Source organism: Ictalurus furcatus, chromosome 22, assembly GCF_023375685.1.
Source record: "Ictalurus furcatus strain D&B chromosome 22, Billie_1.0, whole genome shotgun sequence".
Classification (NCBI taxonomy): domain Eukaryota; kingdom Metazoa; phylum Chordata; class Actinopteri; order Siluriformes; family Ictaluridae; genus Ictalurus; species Ictalurus furcatus.
Genome location: NC_071276.1, coordinates 18509979 through 18532447, shown reverse-complemented (window position 1 = coordinate 18532447; position 22469 = coordinate 18509979). Strand labels below are relative to the sequence as shown.

The 22469-nt window shown below is 49.2% G+C and overlaps 1 protein-coding gene across 1 annotated transcript in view; it reads left to right on the top strand.

The window, feature by feature from the left end:
- Positions 1-22469, top strand: part of znrf3 (zinc and ring finger 3) — a 74754-nt gene that overhangs the window by 38359 nt on the left and 13926 nt on the right. Inside the window, exon 2 of the mRNA XM_053653781.1 lies at positions 4966-5088. Within this exon, the coding sequence (XP_053509756.1) occupies positions 4966-5088 (123 nt within the window). The remainder of the gene's footprint in view (positions 1-4965; positions 5089-22469) is intronic.

Genomic DNA, 22469 nt, shown 5'->3' with positions numbered 1-22469 from the left:
AAAACATACGATCGTTGATTGATTGATGTTTATTGAGCGTTTTTATGGAAGGAGTCTCCAGTGTCAGCATTTCGTAACAGTCGTTTTCAAGGAGTTTACAATTACGGTTTCTCCGTAATGTATCGAGCAGTGTTTTCGTCTTATTGTTCAAGAGAGGCTAGCGCGACTACGTAGCGCTTTATTACCTGGATTGAGAGGAGCTAGCTTGTTTTGTGGACGTAACTATAAAGGGATAAAAACTACTGAGATTCTAGAATGACGTTCAAGTTCAGGGCTGCGTCATCACAACGTCACAGGGCTGATTATTCTCCTCCAACAGCATACCCCGAAGGTGTTAACACCTTTAGTCCACTCATCTACGTTCTCGTCTACCATCAGAAGACTTGTTTGACCATGCCCCCACTCCCCCTCCCCCCTTGTATCTAATAAAATGAATGAAAACAGTTCTTGTGAGTGGATTCAGACGTTTTTAGGCTGGTTTTTGGATCGGATTATTGCGGCTGTGGTTTCAGTGTGTGGGGGGGGAAATGCACGGTGAAGTGTTCAATAGCGGCCCCGGAGCCCGCGGCGAACTGGGCTGTCCGATTGTTGTGGCTGAAATTGATACCAGCCCCGACCTAAATGCCATTCCTGAGGCTGCTCACTGTGTGCCCTCTGTTACTGGAACCCAGCCACTATGCACAATCTCGCACAGTCCACACAAGCGTGCAAAACCACCACCAGGTTCACAAGATGGTGGTTACACGATGAATTCGGGTAAGCGTTCGCCTCGGTGAAAAGCGGTTCTCTGCGGACGCACTCCAGACTTGGTTTTGTCATTTTTTTTTAAAAAGTGCACACATGGCACACTGCCTCAGAGACTAAAAAGTAAACAAAAAAAAGTGCTCAGTCTTGCTCAATAGGCTTGGTGGTGTTCATCCTAGACACGTCTTGATTATTGAACATACGATACACTACGATACCTTGACCGTACGACGATAAGGCTGCATCCCAAACGACATCCTATAGCGCACTACTTCCTGACTCTTCCGTTCTGTACGTGTCCGAAAACATGACGTACCCATGAGCCACTGCGGTGATTTTGGTTTGATTCGTGTGCTCCTTCGCTGAGGAATGCAGCAAGCGAATATTCTGACGTCTTCTTACAAACGTAAACAGCAGATGAATAGTCAGTTTTAAACTTGCGCGTTCGGTTTAACGCCTGTTTATTGTCCTTTTGTTTTGATTCCGGTCAAATCATTTTATCACCAGAGATAAATTCAGAGCTCAGGGCTGGGTAAACGGGGCCGGTTTGATGGGGCTACTATGGCTGTGCAATATGACGGGGGGAAAAAAACCCCCCATGTAACAATACTTTTCACAATGTCACGATACATAGGTCTGCAAACAATTTCCCAGCAATAAGGTAGTCTTGTATTTAAAGAATTTCAACACGGAATCAGCTACTCCGAGTCCGTGTGTAGGAATTCAGAAAGAAGTTCAAATAAAATAAGTTGTTGTGATAAAATCGATCGTGATTTTGCGTTGCGATGAATTATTATATCGTCATATCACCCAGCCCTAAGTGGGGTGTGTGTGTGTGTGTGTGTGTGTGTGTGTGTGTGTGTGTGAGATGTCGAACAGAGTTGTGACTGTGTGTTGAAGTCTAATTTAGCTCTTCTGATGTTTCTCATCTCAAATGGATTGCAGAAAGGACATGTGCGTGCTCACACACACACACACACACACACACAGAGGCTGCTTTGAATCTCTCTGAAACCCTGATGAGCCCTTTTCAAAGACGGCCAGCACAGCATGCCATGCCACCAAAAAAGCACAGGGAGCTATTGAATTGTGTGTGTGTGTGTGTGTGTGTGTGTGTGTGTGTGTGTGTGTGTGTGTGTGGGGCTACGTAACCAAGGGCGATAGTAGTGAGGGGGCTGAAGTAGCTGTTGTTGGATGATCAAAGGCCCTGTGATTTGTGTTAGTGACTGAGTCGAGCGATTGTGTGTGTGTGTGGAGGGTTTTTGATTCTAAACTCATATCGGGTCACTTTTTTTTTTGTCCATTTAAACTTTTTCACATGTATTTCCTCATGTATGGTGAATAATGCCACCTGTGTGTGTGTGTGTGTGTGTGTGTGCGTTGGAGGTGGGATGCTGGGGTGTTATGCTCAGGCATTTGGCGCTCGTCCATATCCCATGCTAAGCTCTGTAAGCGTGCATGGCTAGCTCTATAGAGAAGATCTCGGGAGTCCTGGAGCGCTGGGTTTTTTCACTGGTGTACGTGGACGACTGTGCGGGACTGAATGCACCGTTCCGGCCGTGTAAGAAGATCCACACGTGAAACGGCGCTCCCCCCCCCACCCCCAGGGTGTAGAATGAGACGGAGGGGGAAAGAATGGAGGACACCTCTAGCTGCGGTGGAGAAAGAGATGGATTAGGGAGAGTGAGAGAAAGAGGGGGATTCTGGTTGAGGCAGTGGGGCATTCAGCCTCTCATGGGGCCTCCAGGGGAAACTCAGTGGGATGTATGTGTGTGTGTGTGTGTGTGTGTGGAGAAATGCCAGCCTGCTCTCCTGATCTTCATTCTCACCATTTCACTGCTTTACACACAATCCATGATCCTATACACCGACGTATTAATACTCCACAAATCATTTTACAGGTTATTATTAAGAAAACCCGTGTATTTAATTGTAATCACTACTCCTGTAGACGTGCAGCAACACGGACGAACTTCACACGATCTGAATTAGTTTTCTTCGCTGTTGGGTTCATCAGTAACGGATGAACTGTAAACCAGCGAAACTGTTGCGTCTAAAAGCTGAGCTTTTCCTTTAGTTCCCACTTTCACCTGTGTACGTGTAGAACATTTTGTATAGAACTATTAATAGGAATTTGTCGAGGGGGGGCGGTTTCACAGCATGCTGGCTTAGCGGTTAGCTCGTTTGCCTCACACCTCCGCCCTGCGTGCATGGAGTTTGCGTGATCTCTGTGTTATTCGGGGGTTTCCTCCGGTCCAAAGACATGCGTTGTAGACTGATTGGCATTTCCAGATTGTCTGTGGTGTGTGTGAGATTGTGCCCTGCGATGGGTTGGCACCCTGTCCAGGGTGTCCCCCTCCTTGTACCCCGAGTCCCCTGGGATAGGCTCCAGGCTCCCCACGACCCTGTGTAGGATAAGAGGTATGGAAAATGGATGGATATTAATAGGTAGGTTTAATTTTCCTTATGAGTTGATTCAGCTTTCGAAATCCAGGATTTTACAGAATATATTCAGTAATATGGATAATCGTGTGTGTCTGTATGTAGGCAAAGGTCCGGTTGCTAAAAGCGATACCAACCAGGAAGCATGAAGGTTAACGCGTGCTTCCTCTGGAGACACGGAGCCAGCCGACCGCGACTTTTTAAACTGCTGCTCATGCTGTGTCACAGGGCTGTGTACCAGTCTCACAGCAAAGCTCCATCTGCCCTCTTCCGCGTCCGTGAGCTCACAGACGCACATGATAGTACGGCTCGTGTCGCTGAGATTGACGTGGAGAGAAAGGATGCCCCTCCCAACCGGAGACTCGGACTCCCGCGGGTGGGTTTGGCGTCGTCGCGATTCAGACTCTCGATCTATGGGCAATACTGCAAACGTCATACACTGGAGTACAAACAAACAATAAACGAAGTTTTGGTGTGCACTCCATAAACACTAAATGCACTCAAATTTATTATTATTTATTTTTATTTTTTTTACTGGGAAGAAGTATATTTCTGTATCATGTTTTTCTTTATGCTCTGTCTAGGGGCGGAGCCAATCAGAAGTCCTTCAGGCTTCTTCAAAGCTGTGTGTGTGTGTGCGTGTGTGTTCGTTCAGAAGATTGCACGCCTTAACCCCAACCCATTTGAGCAACTTTTTAGAGCCTGAAAAGATCCACTCGAGCTCAGTTTTATAGAGTGTTGTTGAGTAAAGCGATCGCACGCTTGATATTCTGCTGATAAGAACTCCGAAGCCGTAAAAGCGCCCGCTCCGCTCGTGACCTCTTTCAGCAGTTATGTAAATAGCGAACGATCTTTGGCCTAGTTCCCTCCCCCCCCCGAATGTCAAGTCGTTTTTATCAACACCTGCAGCGCGGCTTCGCTTTGATCAAAGCTGGCGGAGTTACTCAAGTTTACGAGGTAGGAACGATTGTGATTTATTTATTCAAACTGCAAGAGCTGCAATTTGAATCCTGGCCTACGTGGAAGCTTGGAAACATTCAAATGAAAGGCCGAGCGAGACGACCGAGGAGAACTCGTATATTTTTTCCCCTCAAAAGCGTTTTGTTGCAAAACTGCCGAGCGAGGGGCGTCAGCAGGACAAGCATGGACGCGTGTCAACCATTTGAACATTCTCCAGTGGTTTGAGATGATTTGCCTGGGAAAAGTGGACGCGAGAGCGCTTTACCTTTGCAAGCTAATTAATGCAAACTCTTCTTAATGATCCGTTTGCTGCTGCTGTTGTTGTTTTTGTTGTTGTTGTTGTTGTTGTTGTTGTTTTTAAAATTTGTTTCCAAAAAGTTTTCCTAAAGCCTTCGAGATGGAGGGCTTTGCTGTTTCTTGGCAACACAAGTCTCAGAGTCCCAGTTATAGCTACTATAACATAAGAGGTAACAGGAACTATCTTCCTGTTCCTGGATCTTCAATGCTCCACAACATCAAATGTAACTATGCGCGGATTAAAAAGTACAAGATGATCTTTAATAATTTAAAAAATTATTGTTGCCAGCAAAACCGCGAAATACACTTTGGGACGTGCGGTTTCAGGGAAACAATCAGCGTCCGGATGGTAACGGTAACCGTGCTTCATCACACCACCCTGATGATGATGATTTCCCTGTAACAGCACGAGTGTTGGAGGGATGGAATTACACAAACGTTTGTATATTGTACGTTATACATGTATTATAGTATAAGATGGTGTTGGTGTTAAATATTTTTCTGTGTGTGTGTGTGTTACAGATGCATCCTCTGGGTCTGTGTAATAATAACGATGAAGAGGATTTGTATGAGTACGGCTGGGTGGGTGTGGTCAAGCTGGAGCAGCCTGAGCTCGACCCCAGCTGCCTCACCGTCCTCGGCAAGGTAAATGTTTATACATTGCCTTTTCAGCATTATTATTATTTTTATTTTTTTTGCGATTTATGGAGCTGTATCAGTTCTACAAAAGGGTCCAGCACTTTATGGTTGTCCTGTTGCTACAGCGATAGGAAAGACACTACTTCTTCAAAACTACTCTTTCCTGCTTTCTCTTGCCTGAAAACTACGCTTTCCTGCTTCCTCGCATCCGGAAACTACGCTTTCCTGCTTTCTGACATTCCAGAAACTACGCTTTCCTGCTTCCTCGTATCCGGAAACTACGCTTTCCCGCTTCCTCGTATCCGGAAACTACGCTTTCCCGCTTCCTCGTATCCGGAAACTACGCTTTCCCGCTTCCTCGCATCCGGAAACTACGCTTTCCCGCTTCCTCGCATCCGGAAACTACGCTTTCCCGCTTCCTCGCATCCGGAAACTACGCTTTCCTGCTTTCTGACATTCCAGAAACTACGCTTACCTGCTTCCTCGCATCCGGAAACTACGCTTTCCTGCTTCCTCGCATCCGGAAACTACGCTTTCCTGCTTTCTCAGTTAAAGCGGCGGTCTTGGTCCAAACACAAATAAAATTCGCCCATCAGAAAAGTCATTTCACTACCAACCAGGGAGGATGAAGGCCAGCACATGCTTCCCCCAAGACAAGACGCAGTACGATGAAATCGCTATCCACCCTCTTTTAGCATACATGAACTCACAACCTCGCACGATTGGCTGGTGTTGCTGAGATTGCCAAGGGAGAGCAAGTATGCCCCGCCCACCCAGACGGCACGGACAGTTTTTCGGTTCCTGGACTCCCGGCCATACTCCTGTGACTTTGTCAGGAGATTGCAAGAACAAACGGCATTTGTTTATTTATTTATTTATTCATTTATTTTTTGCACCACTTTTTTTTTTCTCTCCATGTGCTAGGATCTTCTTGTTGGACATGTTTGCTCTTCTGGACACGTCCCTGTTGTCAGGTGCTCAGGGTCTCAGACCCTGTTGATGCTTTCTGACCCTGTATGACGCACTGCTCTGTATAAACATGGACAAAACGATGACACCGAGCTGAAACCAGTCGAAGCTAAATCACTTTCTTCTTTAGCACATAGTTTGTTCTCGTGGAAGGAGGCGTTGCCTAGAATTTGAAAACGGGGATTTATATAAAAAGTGATTTGGATGATGATGATGATGATATATTTCTAATTGCTTTGTGAAAGTGTTCATGTGCAGATGGTGTTGGTGTGATGATGAGGCAGGTGACGCTAAACTGCTCTAGACACTAAACATGTCAAATTTTTTGTGGCATTCTTGAGAAGTTTTGTGTTGCTATGGTGAAGTGTGTGTGTGTGTGTGTGTGTGCTGTCGTTATTGCCTCTTGACATACAGCAGGCACGTGTACTTAAGCGTAGTGGAAACACACTGCTTTATTTTATCATGCTGAAATGAAGTGGTGGTGTTAATGGAGTGTGTGTATCTCTCTCTCTCACTCTCTCTCTCATTTAGTCTCTCGTCCTCTTTTTCCCCCTCAGCGGACTCTGGGTCAGGCTGATTTGCGCTCGACAGAACGAGGCTGGCCATTTGTAATTTAGAGAGCACTCAGGTTGGGGTGTGTAGCTGTACTAATGGTTCTCACACTCCACAAACATACTCATACACTCTCTCTCTCTCTTACGTGCACACACACACACACACACACACACACACACACACACACACGCCCTCGGCCGTGTGTTTAGAACTCTAATGTTCAGGCTTTTGTCGTCTTGGCTGATTGCAAAAACACTTCATTAGAGGAAAACACTGTGTAGCCATTTTTAAAGAGCTGTTTTAATGAGGGGTGTGTGTGTGTGTGTGTACGTGTGTGTACATACACTGTTCCTCAAGTTTCTGTCTCTGGCTGCCCCTGCTTCCTCTTCCATTGGCACATTGCTCATACCTGAAACACACACACACGCAGTGTGGCCTGACCTCAACCCCATCGCGCTCACAGGAGTGTGTTTAGGATTTTCCTCAACTTCCTGTCTGAGAGAGAGGCCTGAAAACTAACTGTACAACCATGCACTGGAGTGTGTGTGTGTGTGTGTGTGTTTTTCTCGCTCTCTCTCTCTCTCTCTCTCTCTTCTTAAACGTAAACATTCCTCAAACTTAATAAGAACTTTATTTGGACCACTAATTCATGCACATGATCCTTCCCCACACACACACACACACACACACACACACACACACACACACACACACACACACACAAAAGCATGGATGGGGGTCTGAGAGTGAGGCCTGATCTCTGGGGTTTTTCTTTCATGTTTGCGCTCTCTTCAACCTGCTGATATTATCTCAGCGGATTTTCCTTCTCTCTGAGTGCAAAGGTCGTGCCACCGGAGGGCGGAGCCTCCTCAGATTGGCTCCTCGGTGGCTATGAAATCACGGCTTTGGAGCCCGCTGAGCCCGTTGCCATGGCCACTGGGAAGCCTCTCATAACGGGTGTGTGCGTGTGTTGTGAAAGCGAGCCGAATGAAGGCACTGTTCAATGGGGGGCCAAAAAAACAGAGCTTTATTAAACTTCACACGGCGCATTCATAGACGGAGAATGGAGCGACCCACAGAGACCGGGAGAGAGAGGGGGAGAGAGACAAGGGGAGACAGAGAGTTGGAGAAAGAGGGAGGGAGAGAGAGACCGAGAGAAGGCGAGAGACAGGGAGGGAGATGGGAGGAAGAGTTACAGACAGAGCGAGATAGGGAGACACTGAGAGATAAAGGGAGAGCGAGATGGAGAGACACTGGCAGAGAGATGATGAGGGGGTGAGAGACAGGGAGACACTGAGATCAAGGGAAAGATAGATGTAGAGAAACATGGGGAGAGACTGATGGGGAGAGTTGAAGAGAGAGACGGTGAGGGGGAGAGATGGCTAAAGACAGAGGGAGACACAGAGATAAAGGGGGAGATGGATGTAGAGAAACATGGAGAGTGACAGATGGGGAGAGTTGGAGAGAGGCTGAGCGGGAGAGCTTGACTGATGGACAGAGATGGTGAGAGAGATGGAGAGGGATCCACAGAGATAGAGGGGGGGAGCAAGAGAGAACTGGAGACTAATACTGACAGACTGGGAGAGAGAGACTGGTAGGAGGGAGGAAAAGAGAGAAAGATAGACACAGACTAAGAGGGCGAGGGAGATGGAGAGAGAGATGGAGAGAGACTGGGGGAGAGGGAGATGGAGATGGAGAAAGACTGGGGTGGGAGCGATGGAGAGATCGACTGGGGGAGAGGGAGATGAGAGAGACTGGGGAGAGAGACTGGCTGGGGAAGAGAGACTGGGGGTGGGAGCAATAGAGAGATAGACTGGGGGAGAGGGAGATGGAGAGAGACAGGGGAGAGGGAGACTGGGAGAGAGACTGGGGAGGGTGAGATGGGTGAGAGACTGGGGAGAGGGTGATTGGGGGAGAGGGAGATGGAGAGAGACTGGGGTGGGAGCGATGGAGAGATCGACTGGGGGAGAGGGAGATGAGAGAGACTGGGGAGAGAGACTGGCTGGGGAAGAGAGACTGGGGGTGGGAGCAATAGAGAGATAGACTGGGGGAGAGGGAGATGGAGAGAGACGGGGGAGAGGGAGACTGGGAGAGAGACTGGGGAGGGTGAGATGGGTGAGAGACTGGGGAGAGGGTGACTGGGGGAGAGGGAGATGGAGAGAGACTGGGGTGGGAGCGATGGAGAGATCGACTGGGGGAGAGGGAGATGAGAGAGACTGGGGAGAGAGATGGAGAGAGACTGGCTGGGGAAGAGAGACTGGGGGTGGGAGCAATAGAGAGATAGACTGGGGGAGATGGAGAGGGGGAGAGGGAGGCTGGGAGAGAGACTGGGAAGGGTGAGATGGGGGAGAGACTGGGAGAGGGTGACTGGGGGAGAGGGAGATGGAGAGAGACTGGGGTGGGAGCGATGGAGAGATCGACTGGGGGAGAGGGAGATGAGAGAGACTGGGGAGAGAGATGGAGAGAGACTGGCTGGGGAAGAGAGACTGGGGGTGGGAGCAATAGAGAGATAGACTGGGGGATATGGAGAGGGGGAGAGGGAGGCTGGGAGAGAGACTGGGGAGAGAGAGATGGAGAGAGATCGACTGGGGGAGAGGGAGATGAGAGAGACTGGGGAGAGAGACTGGCTGGGGAAGAGAGACTGGGGGTGGGAGCAATAGAGAGATAGACTGGGGGAGAGGGAGATGGAGAGAGACAGGGGAGAGGGAGACTGGGAGAGAGACTGGGGAGGGTGAGATGGGTGAGAGACTGGGGAGAGGGTGATTGGGGGAGAGGGAGAGGGAGAGAGACTGGGGTGGGAGCGATGGAGAGATCGACTGGGGGAGAGGGAGATGAGAGAGACTGGGGAGAGAGACTGGCTGGGGAAGAGAGACTGGGGTGGGAGCAATAGAGAGATAGACTGGGGGAGAGGGAGATGGAGAGAGACAGGGGAGAGGGAGACTGGGAGAGAGACTGGGGAGGGTGAGATGGGTGAGAGACTGGGGAGAGGGTGACTGGGGGAGAGGGAGATGGAGAGAGACTGGGGTGGGAGCGATGGAGAGATCGACTGGGGGAGAGGGAGATGAGAGAGACTGGGGAGAGAGATGGAGAGAGACTGGCTGGGGAAGAGAGACTGGGGGTGGGAGCAATAGAGAGATAGACTGGGGGAGATGGAGAGGGGGAGAGGGAGGCTGGGAGAGAGACTGGGAAGGGTGAGATGGGGGAGAGACTGGGAGAGGGTGACTGGGGGAGAGGGAGATGGAGAGAGACTGGGGTGGGAGCAATGGAGAGAACGACTGGGGGAGAGGGAGATGAGAGAGACTGGGGAGAGAGATGGAGAGAGACTGGCTGGGGAAGAGAGACTGGGGGTGGGAGCAATAGAGAGATAGACTGGGGGAGATGGAGAGGGGGAGAGGGAGGCTGGGAGAGAGACTGGGGAGAGAGAGATGGAGAGAGACTGGCTGGGGAAGAGAGACTGGGGGTGGGAGCAATAGAGAGATAGACTGGGGGAGATGGAGAGGGGGAGAGGGAGGCTGGGAGAGAGACTGGGGAGGGTGAGATGGGGGGGAGACTGGGGAGAGGGTGACTGGGGGAGAGGGAGATGGAGAGAGACTGGGGTGGGAGCGATGGAGAGATCGACTGGGGGAGAGGGAGATGAGAGAGACTGGGGAGAGAGATGGAGAGAGACTGGGGTGGGAGCGATGGAGAGATCGACTGGGGGAGAGGGAGATGAGAGAGACTGGGGAGAGAGATGGAGAGAGACTGGCTGGGGAAGAGAGACTGGGGGTGGGAGCAATAGAGAGATAGACTGGGGGAGATGGAGAGGGGGAGAGGGAGGCTGGGAGAGAGACTGGGGAGGGTGAGATGGGGGGAGACTGGGGAGAGGGTGACTGGGGGAGAGGGAGATGGAGAGAGACTGGGGTGGGAGCGATGGAGAGATCGACTGGGGGAGAGGGGGATGAGAGAGACTGGGGAGAGAGATGGAGAGAGACTGGGGTGGGAGCGATGGAGAGATCGACTGGGGGAGAGGGAGATGAGAGAGACTGGGGAGAGAGATGGAGAGAGACTGGCTGGGGAAGAGAGACTGGGGGTGGGAGCAATAGAGAGATAGACTGGGGGAGATGGAGAGGGGGAGAGGGAGGCTGGGAGAGAGACTGGGGAGGGTGAGATGGGGGGGAGACTGGGGAGAGGGTGACTGGGGGAGAGGGAGATGGAGAGAGACTGGGGTGGGAGCGATGGAGAGATCGACTGGGGGAGAGGGAGATGAGAGAGACTGGGGAGAGAGATGGAGAGAGACTGGGGTGGGAGCGATGGAGAGATCGACTGGGGGAGAGGGAGATGAGAGAGACTGGGGAGAGAGATGGAGAGAGACTGGCTGGGGAAGAGAGACTGGGGGTGGGAGCAATAGAGAGATAGACTGGGGGAGATGGAGAGGGGGAGAGGGAGGCTGGGAGAGAGACTGGGGAGGGTGAGATGGGGAGAGACTGGGGAGAGGGTGACTGGGGGAGAGGGAGATGGAGAGAGACTGGGGTGGGAGCGATAGAGAGATAGACTGGGGGAGATGGAGAGGGGGAGAGGGAGGCTGGGAGAGAGACTGGGGAGGGTGAGATGGGGGGGAGACTGGGGAGAGGGTGACTGGGGGAGAGGGAGATGGAGAGAGACTGGGGTGGGAGCGATGGAGAGATCGACTGGGGGAGAGGGAGATGAGAGAGACTGGGGAGAGAGATGGAGAGAGACTGGGGTGGGAGCGATGGAGAGATCGACTGGGGGAGAGGGAGATGAGAGAGACTGGGGAGAGAGATGGAGAGAGACTGGCTGGGGAAGAGAGACTGGGGGTGGGAGCAATAGAGAGATAGACTGGGGGAGATGGAGAGGGGGAGAGGGAGGCTGGGAGAGAGACTGGGGAGGGTGAGATGGGGAGAGACTGGGGAGAGGGTGACTGGGGGAGAGGGAGATGGAGAGAGACTGGGGTGGGAGCGATGGAGAGATCGACTGGGGGAGAGGGAGATGAGAGACTGGGGAGAGAGATGGAGAGAGACTGGGGTAGAGAGGGAGACTGGGAGAGAGACTGGGGAGAGGGTGACTGGGGGAGAGGGAGATGGGGGGGGAGAGGGAGATGGGGAGGGAGATGGAGAGAGACTGGGGTGGGAGCGATGGAGAGATCGACTGGGGGAGAGGGAGATGAGAGAGACTGGGGAGAGAGATGGAGAGAGACTGGGGTGGGAGCGATGGAGAGATCGACTGGGGGAGAGGGAGATGAGAGAGACTGGGGAGAGGGTGACTGGGGGAGAGGGAGATGGGGGGGAGAGGGAGATGGGGAGGGAGATGGAGAGAGACTGGGGTGGGAGCGATGGAGAGATAGACTGGGGGAGAGGGAGATGGAGAGAGACTGGGGAAAAAGGGAGAGCAACTGGGGTAGAGGGGGAGAGAGAGACTGGGGAGGGTGAGATGGGGAGAGACTGGGGAGAGGGTGACTGGGGGAGAGGGAGATGGGAAGAGAGACTGGGGAGGGAGAGATGGGGGAGAGACTGGGGAGAGGGTGATTGGGGGAGAGGGAGACATAGAGGGAGATGAAGAGAGACTGGGGAGAGAGGGAGACTAAGAGAGACTGGGGAGAGAGCGACTGGGGGAGAGGGAGACGTAGAGAGACTGGGGAGAGAGGGAGAGCGACTGGGGTAGAGGGAGATGTAGAGAGACTGGGGAGATGGAGAGAGTCCCGGGGAGGGAGAGATGGAGAGACTGGGGGAGAGGGAGATGGAGAGAGACTAGGGAGAGAGAGAGAGAGAGCAACTGGGGGAGACGGGGAGAGAGACTGGGGAGAGGGAGACGGAGAGAGACTGGGGAGAGAGAGACAGGGAGAGGGAGATGGAGAGAGACTGGGGAGAGAGGGAGACGGAGAGAGACTAGGGAGAGAGCGACTTGGGGAGAAGGAGACGGAGAGAGACTGGGGAGAGAGATATTTGAGAGAATGACGAGGGAGAGAGACTGGGGAGAGAGGGAGAGAGACTCGGGGTGAGGGAGAGAGACTAGGGAGAGAGGGGGACGTAGAGAGACTGGGGAGAGAGAGATTTGAGAGAATGACTGGGGAGAGAGAGATGGAGAGAGACGGGGAGAGAGTGATTGAGAGAGACTGGGGGAGAGGGAGAGAGACTGGGGAGAGTGGGAGAGAGACTGGGGAGAGAGGGAGATGAAGAGAGACTGGGGAGAGAGCGACTGGGAGAGAGGGAGACGGAGAGAGACTTCGGAGATGGAGAGAGACTGGGGAGAGAGTGATTGAGAGAGACTGACTGGGGAGAGAGTGATTGAGAGAGACTGGGGAGAGGGAGAGAGACTGGGGAGAGTGGGAGAGAGACTGGGGAGAGAGGGAGACGTAGAGAGACTGGGGAGTGAGGGAGATAGACTAGGGGAGAGGGAGAGAGACTGGGATGGGGGAGAGGGAGAGAGACTGGGATGGGGGAGAGGGAGAGAGACTGGGGAGTGAGGGAGATAGACTTGGGGATAGGGAGAGAGACTGGGGAGAGAGGGGGACGTAGAGAGACTGGGGAGAGAGAGACTGGGGAGAGAGTGATTGAGAGAGACTGACTGGGGAGAGAGTGATTGAGAGAGACTGGGGAGAGGGAGAGAGACTGGGGAGAGTGGGAGAGAGACTGGGGAGAGAGGGAGACGTAGAGAGACTGGGGGAGGGAGAGCTGGGGGAGAGGGCGACGAGAGATTTGAGAGAGGGACTGGGGAGAGAGAGACTGGGGAGTGAGGGAGATAGACTAGGGGAGAGGGAGAGAGACTGGGATGGGGAGAGGGAGAGAGACTGGGATGGGGGAGAGGGAGAGAGACTGGGGAGTGAGGGAGATAGACTTGGGGATAGGGAGAGAGACTGGGGAGAGAGGGGGACGTAGAGAGACTGGGGAGAGAGTGATTGAGAGAGACTGACTGGGGAGAGAGTGATTGAGAGAGACTGGGGAGAGTGGGAGAGAGACTGGGGAGAGAGGGAGACGTAGAGAGACTGGGGGAGGGAGAGCTGGGGGAGAGGGCGACGAGAGATTTGAGAGAGGGACTGGGGAGAGAGAGACTGGGGAGTGAGGGAGATAGACTAGGGGAGAGGGAGAGAGACTGGGATGGGGAGAGGGAGAGAGACTGGGGAGGGGGAGAGGGAGAGAGACTGGGGAGGGGGAGAGGGAGAGAGACTGGGGAGTGAGGGAGATAGACTAGGGGAGAGGGAGAGAGACTGGGATGGGGGAGGGGGAGGGAGACTAGGGAGGGAGAGAGACTGGGGAGTGAGGGAGATAGACTGATGTAAATGTTCATATTTGTCACACCAATAAAACAAGATTTTGATTTTGACTTTGATTAAGAGAGTGATGGAGAGGGAGGCACAGAGATGGAGGGAGGCATGGAAACAGACTGGGAGAGAGACAGACAGATAGGGAGGCACAGAGAGAGAGAACGGGAGAAAGAGAGAGAGGGAGGTAATGGTTAAAATGAATTGGCCTGGATAATGTCATGGAGTCGCTTTTACTTCAAAGGCTTTGAAAAGGGAAAATGGCGGCGATTATTTGGTGGAGGAAACCGAAATCAAAGCTCTGGAAGGTCTTGAAGTTCCTCCAGCAGCCATTTTTCAAACCCAGAGCCAAGCCTGCGAATGTGACGCTCCAAGTTTAGGATACTGCGGTGAACTAAAGGAAAAAATAGAGTTAAAAAACCACAACAGAATAGTGAAGCTGTGTCTGGTAATAAAGTGTTTATTCTTCCCTCTGTTTCCTGCTAAAACAGATCTTTACTTCCACTCACCGTTCTCCAGTATTTTATTGGTCCGGTTTCTGAGCACTCCCTCTCTCTCCCCCTCTCTCCCCCTCTCTCCCCCTCTCTCTCCCTCTCTCTCCCTCTCTCTCTCCCTCTCTCTCTCCCTCTCTCTCCCCCTCTCTCTCCCTCTCTCTCCCCCTCTCTCTCCCACTCTCTCCCTCCCTCTCTCTCTCTCCCCCTCTCTCCCTCCCTCCCTCTCTCTCTCTCTCTCTCCCCCCCCCTCTCTCTCTCCCCCCCCCTCTCTCTCTCTCTCCCCCCCCTCTCTCTCTCTCTCCCCCCCCTCTCTCCCCCTCTCTCTCCCTCTCTCTCTCCCTCTCCCTTTCTCTCTCCCTCTCTCTCTCTCTCTCTCTCTCTCTCCCCCTCTCTGTCCCCCTCTCTCTCCCTCCCCCTCTCTCTCTCTCCCCAATCTCCCCTGTCTCTCTCTCTCTCCTCTCTCTCCCCCTCCCTCCCCTCCCTCTCTCCCCCTCCCTCCCCCCCACCTCTGAAGAGCGAGAGAGTGAGACAGGTTCTGAGACGGACGTGGAGAAGGAGCAAGTGTTCACACTCCGTGTGTGTGTGTGTGACAGAGAGAGAGAGTGTGTGTGTGTGTGTGTGTCGGCTAAGTTACAGACACACAAAAGACAGAGAAACAAGAAGCGGGCTCAACTTTCTCTGAGGCATGAATGACTGAGAAAAGGATAAGTGCAAATGAGAAACACAACTTTTTTCTTTTTCTTTTCCTTTAAAGAAGATAAAGGTAGTAAGGATAATTGATAAAAGATGTTCTTCCACCACAGACAATCACCTCATCAATTCACAAGTCAGAAGGTGCTGATGACTCTTCTATCACAGCAGCTCTGGCAGTAGTTCCAGCTGCAGTTCAGTTCACAGGTTTATATTGATACGCTAATTCTAATGCCTTTATCGTTTCCATGGCAACAGCTCGCATGGTGGACGATGTATGTAATCAAAGACTAATGATACATGACTTAAAAACGTGTTATTTAACAATGAAAAATGCAGCTCTCTTCAACGCAGATCCCATTACAAAGGGCACGCACACACACACACACACACACACACACACACACACACACACACACACACACACAAAATGGGGGCTTTCACTTATTCATTCCCACACACACGCACACACACATGCAAAATCTAGCTTCACATAATCACACATAGAGACACACAAACGCAAACACACACTGTGCCACTTCAAGGGAAGACTAGATTAGAGAGGTATGAAGGCGGAGTGTATGTGCCCCTTTAATTATCCTCCGTCTGCCCGCTGTATTCAGGACGAGGCGCTCCTCTTTTCCCTCGCTCCAAACTCACACTGTTTTTTTTTTTTTTTTTTTTTTTTCTTCTGTGAGATTCTTTTAGGATTTTATTTTTAAAAATTAAACGAGCTGTGTGTTGGATTAATGAGGCCGTGGAGGTTTTTTCTTCTTCTTTGTGTGTATTCAGGCGTCTGAAAGAATTAGTGCAGCCAGTGATTGTGAATCTGTGCTCTGTGTGTGTGTGTGTGTGTGTGTGTGTGTGTGTGTAGGCACTGTGGGTTGGACTGTGGGCATGTTTTGCGAGTGTGTGTGTGTGTGTGTGTGTGTGTGTACTAAATGTCCACAGGAAATTTTTTTGATACTGAGGTGAACGTTAAGGTTAGCTGTGTGTGTTTGTGTGTGTGTTGGATTGATTGAGTTCTGAGCATATAAAGGTGTTGTGGGGTTGGTCTTTTTTGTTGGTGTAGTGATGGAATGTGTAGCAAATGTTGTATATGATGTCTTTGAGGGGTTGTGTATTTGGTTGTGTTGTGTTTGGATGTGTGTTGGGTTGTGTGTGGATGTGTGTCGGGTTGGTATATCAGGTCGGGGTGTGTTTGGATGTGTGTGGTGTTGGTATATTAGGTTGGGTTGTGTGTGGATGTGTGTGAGGTTGGTATATTAGGTTGGGTTGTGTTTGGATGTATGTTTTGTGTGTGGATGTGTGTGGGGTTGGTATATTAGGTCGGGTTGTGTGTGGATGTGTGTGTGGTTGGTGTATTAGGTTGTGTTTGGATGTGTGTGAGGTTGGTATATTAGGTTGGGTTGTGTTTGGATGTATGTTTTGTGTGTGGATGTGTGTGGGGTTGGTATATTAGGTTGGGTTGTGTGTGGATGTGTGTGAGGTTGGTATATTAGGTTGGGTTGTGTTTGGATGTATGTTTTGTGTGTGGATGTGTGTGGGGTTGTGTATTAGGTGGGGTTGTGTGTGGATGTGTGTGGGGTTGGTGTATTAGGTTGGGTTGTGTGTGGATGTGTGTGGGGTTGGTGTATTAGGTTGGGTTGTGTGTGGATGTGTGTGGGGTTGGTGTATTAGGTTGGGATGTGTGTGTGGGGTTGTGTAGTGTTTGGATGTGTGTGGGGTTGGTATATTAGGTCGGGAGGTGTGTGGGGTTGTGTATTAGGTTGTGTTGTGTTTGGATGTGTGTGGGGTTGGTATATTAGGTCGGGAGGTGTGTGGGGTTGTGTATTAGGTTGTGTTGTGTTTGGATATGTGTGGGGTTGGTATATTAGGTCGGGACGTGTGTGGGGTTGTGTATTAGGTTGTGTTGTGTTTGGATGTGTGTGGGGTTGGTATATTAGGTCGGGAGGTGTGTGGGGTTGTGTATTAGGTTGTGTTGTGTTTGGATGTGTGTGGGGTTGGTATATTAGGTCGGGAGGTGTGTGGGGTTGTGTATTAGGTTGTGTTGTGTTTGGATATGTGTGGGGTTGGTATATTAGGTCGGGAGGTATGTGGGGTTGTGTATTAGGTTGTGTTGTGTTTGGATGTGTGTGGGGTTGGTATATTAGGTCGGGAGGTGTGTGGGGTTGTGTATTAGGTTGTGTTGTGTTTGGATATGTGTGGGGTTGGTATATTAGGTCGGGAGGTATGTGGGGTTGTGTATTAGGTTGTGTTTGGATGTGTGTGGGGTTGGTATATTAGGTCGGGAGGTGTGTGGGGTTGTGTATTAGGTTGTGTTGTGTTTGGATGTGTGTGGGGTTGGTATATTAGGTCAGGAGGTATGTGGGGTTGTGTATTAGGTTGTGTTGTGTTTGGATGTGTGTGGGGTTGGTATATTAGGTCGGGACGTGTGTGGGGTTGTGTATTAGGTTGTGTTGTGTTTGGATGTGTGTGTGGTGTCTCAACCTCACACATTACCAAACAGTTTGGCTGCATGTGTGTTAGTGCGGTGTGGAAATGGGCGAGTTGGGTGGTGTTAAAGTCGCCTGAGCTGTGGTGTGGGGTTTGATGTGCAGTCTGTGTGTGTGTGTGTGTTGGTGCATGGAGTTGGGGTGTTTGTCTGTTTAGTGTGAGACTGAGACATTGGTTTGGTACATATTTGTGGCTGTGTATGTGTGTAGGTGCTGTGGGTTGGACTGTGGGCGTTTTGTGGATGCGTGTGTGTGTGTGTGTGTGTGTGTGTGTGTGTACACCAAATGTCCACAGGAAGATTTTTTGATACTGAGGTGAACGTTAAGGTTAGCTATTAGCATTTTAAGTTGGCAATAATTGAGCCAGACCTGATGTCGTAGGAAGTTTGCTGTTTGGCGACTGTTCCTTTATTACTGCAGAAAATTACCAAATTTTACCTTACCTTTTATTAAGTAGATAGCCAGGTTTGCTAGCTTTTGTTTTGTGTTAAATGTACATATACGAATCGGTATGTTTACGTGACTTAATGCCTTTTGTTTTGTTTTGTTTTTGTTTTTTTTACACTAGCATGTTCCTTTATTAGCATGTAATCATACTGCTTTGTGGATGCTTTTGTTTGGGAAAAATAGCTAAACCGTGTGAATGGGAGAGTTTGAGTGACATTCCTGACTAGCTTTCCTTGTTGACGATGAAGACAGGAAGAAAAATAAAAGCAGCTGCTGACTGAAGGAGCGGAAATTGAATTAGCGGCTCCGTCTCAATCCGTCGGGGTTTCGTAGGCTGTTGATTACATGCGCTGTTTTTAAAAACGCTGATTGCTTAAGTGCGCGAGAGATAACGAAGGATCTGTGACCGACATCTGAGGAATCTACAGGAAGTAAACACGGTGTACTAGGAGCCAGCCATTCATTACTTACACACTGTTGTTATTATTGTGGGGCGGTATTAGTCAGGTATTTAAATAGCAGTAATATTTGTTTGCCTGCAGGCTTTTTAAAAATAGCAAAAGTCGACATAGCTAGTTATTTAGCTAACATTTGGTAGCTAGACATGACTACTGCAGCCTGTTAGCTAGATAAATGGAATTACGTGAATGACTTCTATCAATCTATGGACGCAAACATGCTAATTTAAACGTTTTAGAAAATGTTAGCTTGTTAGCTACAAGGTAGACGATAATATGATATGCTTTAGACAAAGGCATGGTGACATTTATTTCAAAGTACAACAACAGAATCATGCTAATTATCTTAAAGATAAACAAACAAAAAAAAAAGTAGATGAGGCACCCAACGATAAGAATGGTCTGAAAAGTTCAAGCATGTCACGTCATTTAGCTAATCTTCCAGACCTCGTCACATCTCCGTAGACTAGCATTATACAGTTGTTGCTATGGTGACGTCTCAGAGGGGCATTGATAGGTACTAGTGTCGCTTTAAATGAAAAGATTTTCACAAATTGTAACCTTTTATATAAAATTCTGTGTCATTTAAAACAGTTTAATCGTGATCGCTAGATGTAAATATAAACCTAGCTGTGAATATTCTTTTGTTGTCATGCTTACTTAATACGCTTAAGTAGTTAAAATTGCTTGAATACTGTTGCTAAGCAACTGGAAAATATGCACGGTACGCACAAAGCAGCTAATTACTGCGCCTAATGATCTGTCTAGCCAGCGCGTCTTCTATACGAACAACGTAAAAAGGCGTAGCGACAGCAGAAATGATCCAGAGCTATGGGGAATGTCGACATTTCTCTCGGATGTGCCAAAAAACTGGCGAGAAATTGCCAAGAAAAGACTGAAACGCTCAACCGAACTCGTTCGGCACCGACATATTGGAAAACCCGTCAACGTCGCATCCGGTGAGCTTGGAAATGTTCGAAAATTTCAACTTACGAAGTTGTACATATGAGAAAAGGTAAGAGGTAGGGTCGTCTCTTAAATGCGATAATCGTGACCTTATTATGGACGTATATAAGAAAACAACACAGTTTCCAGTCAATCCTGATGAGTATATATATATATATATATATATTTTTCCTTGTTTATGCCGCGGTATGTTTTGTTGTATGCCAGTAATTTCCTGCTGAAGCGTGATATTTCTGCTTGGACTGGAAGGAAACGCTGATTGGACATCAAACATGTGGCAGCTTCCACATCAAGACTGTTTCCAAAACATGTTTCTGCTGTGGTGCTAATCAGCGGTGACGGTGTTGCTGTGTAAACAGTTACACCAGAAGCGGGACGCGCTGCTAATCCTGAAGCGAGTTTCCAAGAAGCCGAGACTGGGATATGATATGATTTCCATTGCAAATTTTCGGGTTTTGGGGAATTCAGTATTCGCGTAAACACGAGTGGAAGATCAATTTAATGAACGTTTGTGGCCGGATCAGCAAACAGGCAGATTATTATTAATTTCTCAGAGACGGATTTCTCTTTCAGCTAAGAACTGCATGAATGATCGTGACTGCACGAGTTCCTACAGATGACCGATGGGGGGGGTAATAGTTCTAGCTTTTTAAAAGGGGTTTAATGGAACTTTCTAAATGGAAACTTCTCTGTAGGACACTTAATGGTTCCATCGGAGGCCCTGCTGTATATAATGCACTACAAATGCCATTGCAAACCATCAGCTAACCATTAAAACCATTACCATTACTGGTCCTTAATGGTATCCACTAGACATAACATGCCACCAATAGAAGGCAACAGATGACCAGTAGAGACCCACAGAGACCATTACAGTTTCCATTCAAACCAGTACAATTCTCATTATAGCCATTAAAACCATTACAAATTCCACATTACAAATTCTATAAGGGGTCGTATTGTTTTTGTTTTTTTTTTGGGGGGGGGTTCAGCCGGGAGTCAAACCAAAGAACCCTTTCGAGTGCTAGTGTGCTAGCACTGGTACTGCTTCTTCTGAAATTTTTGTTTATTTTATTTTGTTCATGTCATGTGTAATTGAAATATTTTCACACACTTGTAGCCTAATAAAAAAAAAAAACCCACTCATTTCTGTCTAATTAATAAAAAATTTAACCCTGAAAGCAAGACAAATATAAGCAACATTAGAGTTTAGAGGACACTGTTGCTAGGCAACTGGGAAATGCACACCGAAGTGACCGCTTATTCCTGGAAGTACTCGTTTACCTAGCTAGCTAATTGTTTATACGAGTAGTGAAAAGGTGTAGTTACCGTGGACCTGAGACAAAACTACTAGGAAGATCAACGTTTCTCTCAGATCTGCTGGTATATTCTTAAGAAAAGACTCCGTACTAGTGAAATTACACTCTGAACTCCGCCATATTGGGTGGGGTGGGGTGGGGGGCCCTTCTAAGCATGTGCAGTAGAATAAGAAGGAGGAAGTGTTTTCATTTCAGTGGATATTTCAGATACTAAAGCTCTTCCCTGTAGTGCACTCGGACTTTTAGACTCGATTGTCGGTTCCGCGTGCATTCGGGTCGTCCTTTTTTCTTCTATATTTGACTCGGATTTCTCTACATCCCAAGCGTACTCTGTGAAATCTCGGATCGGTCCACGCTTCCTAAATCCCGTTCCGAGCTGTCGCGGCGTGACGCCGATCCTCGACGAGGCCCCGGAATCTCTGGCGCGTTATTTCCGCACTACTTAGCGAAGGCCGTGCGCCTTCCTGCACAAACCCCCAACACGCACTCTGCTTCTCGACGACGTCAGCGAACGGCGGTTTATACATCGCTTCGGATGTACTCGACAGCGAATGCCTGCGGCGTCGATGAATCGAGGCGGAAAAGAAGTTTGACTTTCCGTTTGAATTTCCGTCCCGTCTTCCTGTTTCGATCTGGATTTCGCTCCGGGAAAAAAGAATGAGCTGGTGCACGTATAAACCTGGGTAGACGTCGGCGTACGTGAAGCGCTTGGTAAATACAATAAATACACAGTGTGGTATATCGTATTTAAACATACATGGATGTAGTGCAGTGTGTGTGTGTGTGTGTGTGTGTGTGTGTGTGTGTGTGTGTGTGTGTGTGTGTGTGTGTGTATATATTTATGTATTTATTGATCGATCGATTGGCTATTGCGGAAGAATTGCCGTATGCAAATGAGATGCTTTTGGTCCAGGTAATGCAGGTTGATGTTGAAAAAGAAATAACTTTTGCCGTACAGGATTCTGCGTGAATCTTGTGCACTTGTGTGGCCTTGGCTCCGTTAAAGCTTGTGGAAGTTTCAGGATTGTTCCGTCAGCGGTGTGACGTTTTTATAAGCTTCATAAACCCCCTTTTTTCAGTTTCTATAAAAACGGTCTCAGTCTGTAACACGGTGTACTCTCGGTAGCTGTTAAAGTGCGAACGCTGTTGCTTAATAGACTCAGAAGTGTTATTAAACCCAAGTGGTGAACGGTTATAAGCTCTGTGTGTGTTTAGCTGTGAAGCTAAGAAGTTGGCAGCTGTGTAAGCAGTATAGTGTGAGCAGGGGTGCGTCGCGGTAGATTCGCGGTAGAATCGCTGTAGTTCTATAAACGAGAAACGAATAGAGACGATCTGGCATTTTGGACACGAGTTAGTTCTTCACCCGTGTCTCTGTTTCGGAACGGATCAGTTGATGAAATGCAGCTCGTCACGTTGCTGAGAAACCGCAGTGCCGTAGTTTTAAAGTCACCCCTTTGTCTCCGAGTGCTAACACTGGAGACTCCTTCCATAAATGTCTCCTTACAGATATTTAAAAAAAAAAAAAAAAGTTTCTGAGGACCGCCAGCCATAGAGCGCCGTGCGTTCGCTGTAACTATAAAAACGATAACGGATTAGAACGAGCGCTTGGATATAAACCTGTGATTTGGCACTGCAGTACTGTCAGAGCTGCTGTTATAGAAAATTAATCAACACCTTCTGACCAATCAGAATCCAGAATATGAAACGCGTTCTGATTATTTTATGAACCCAAACAAATG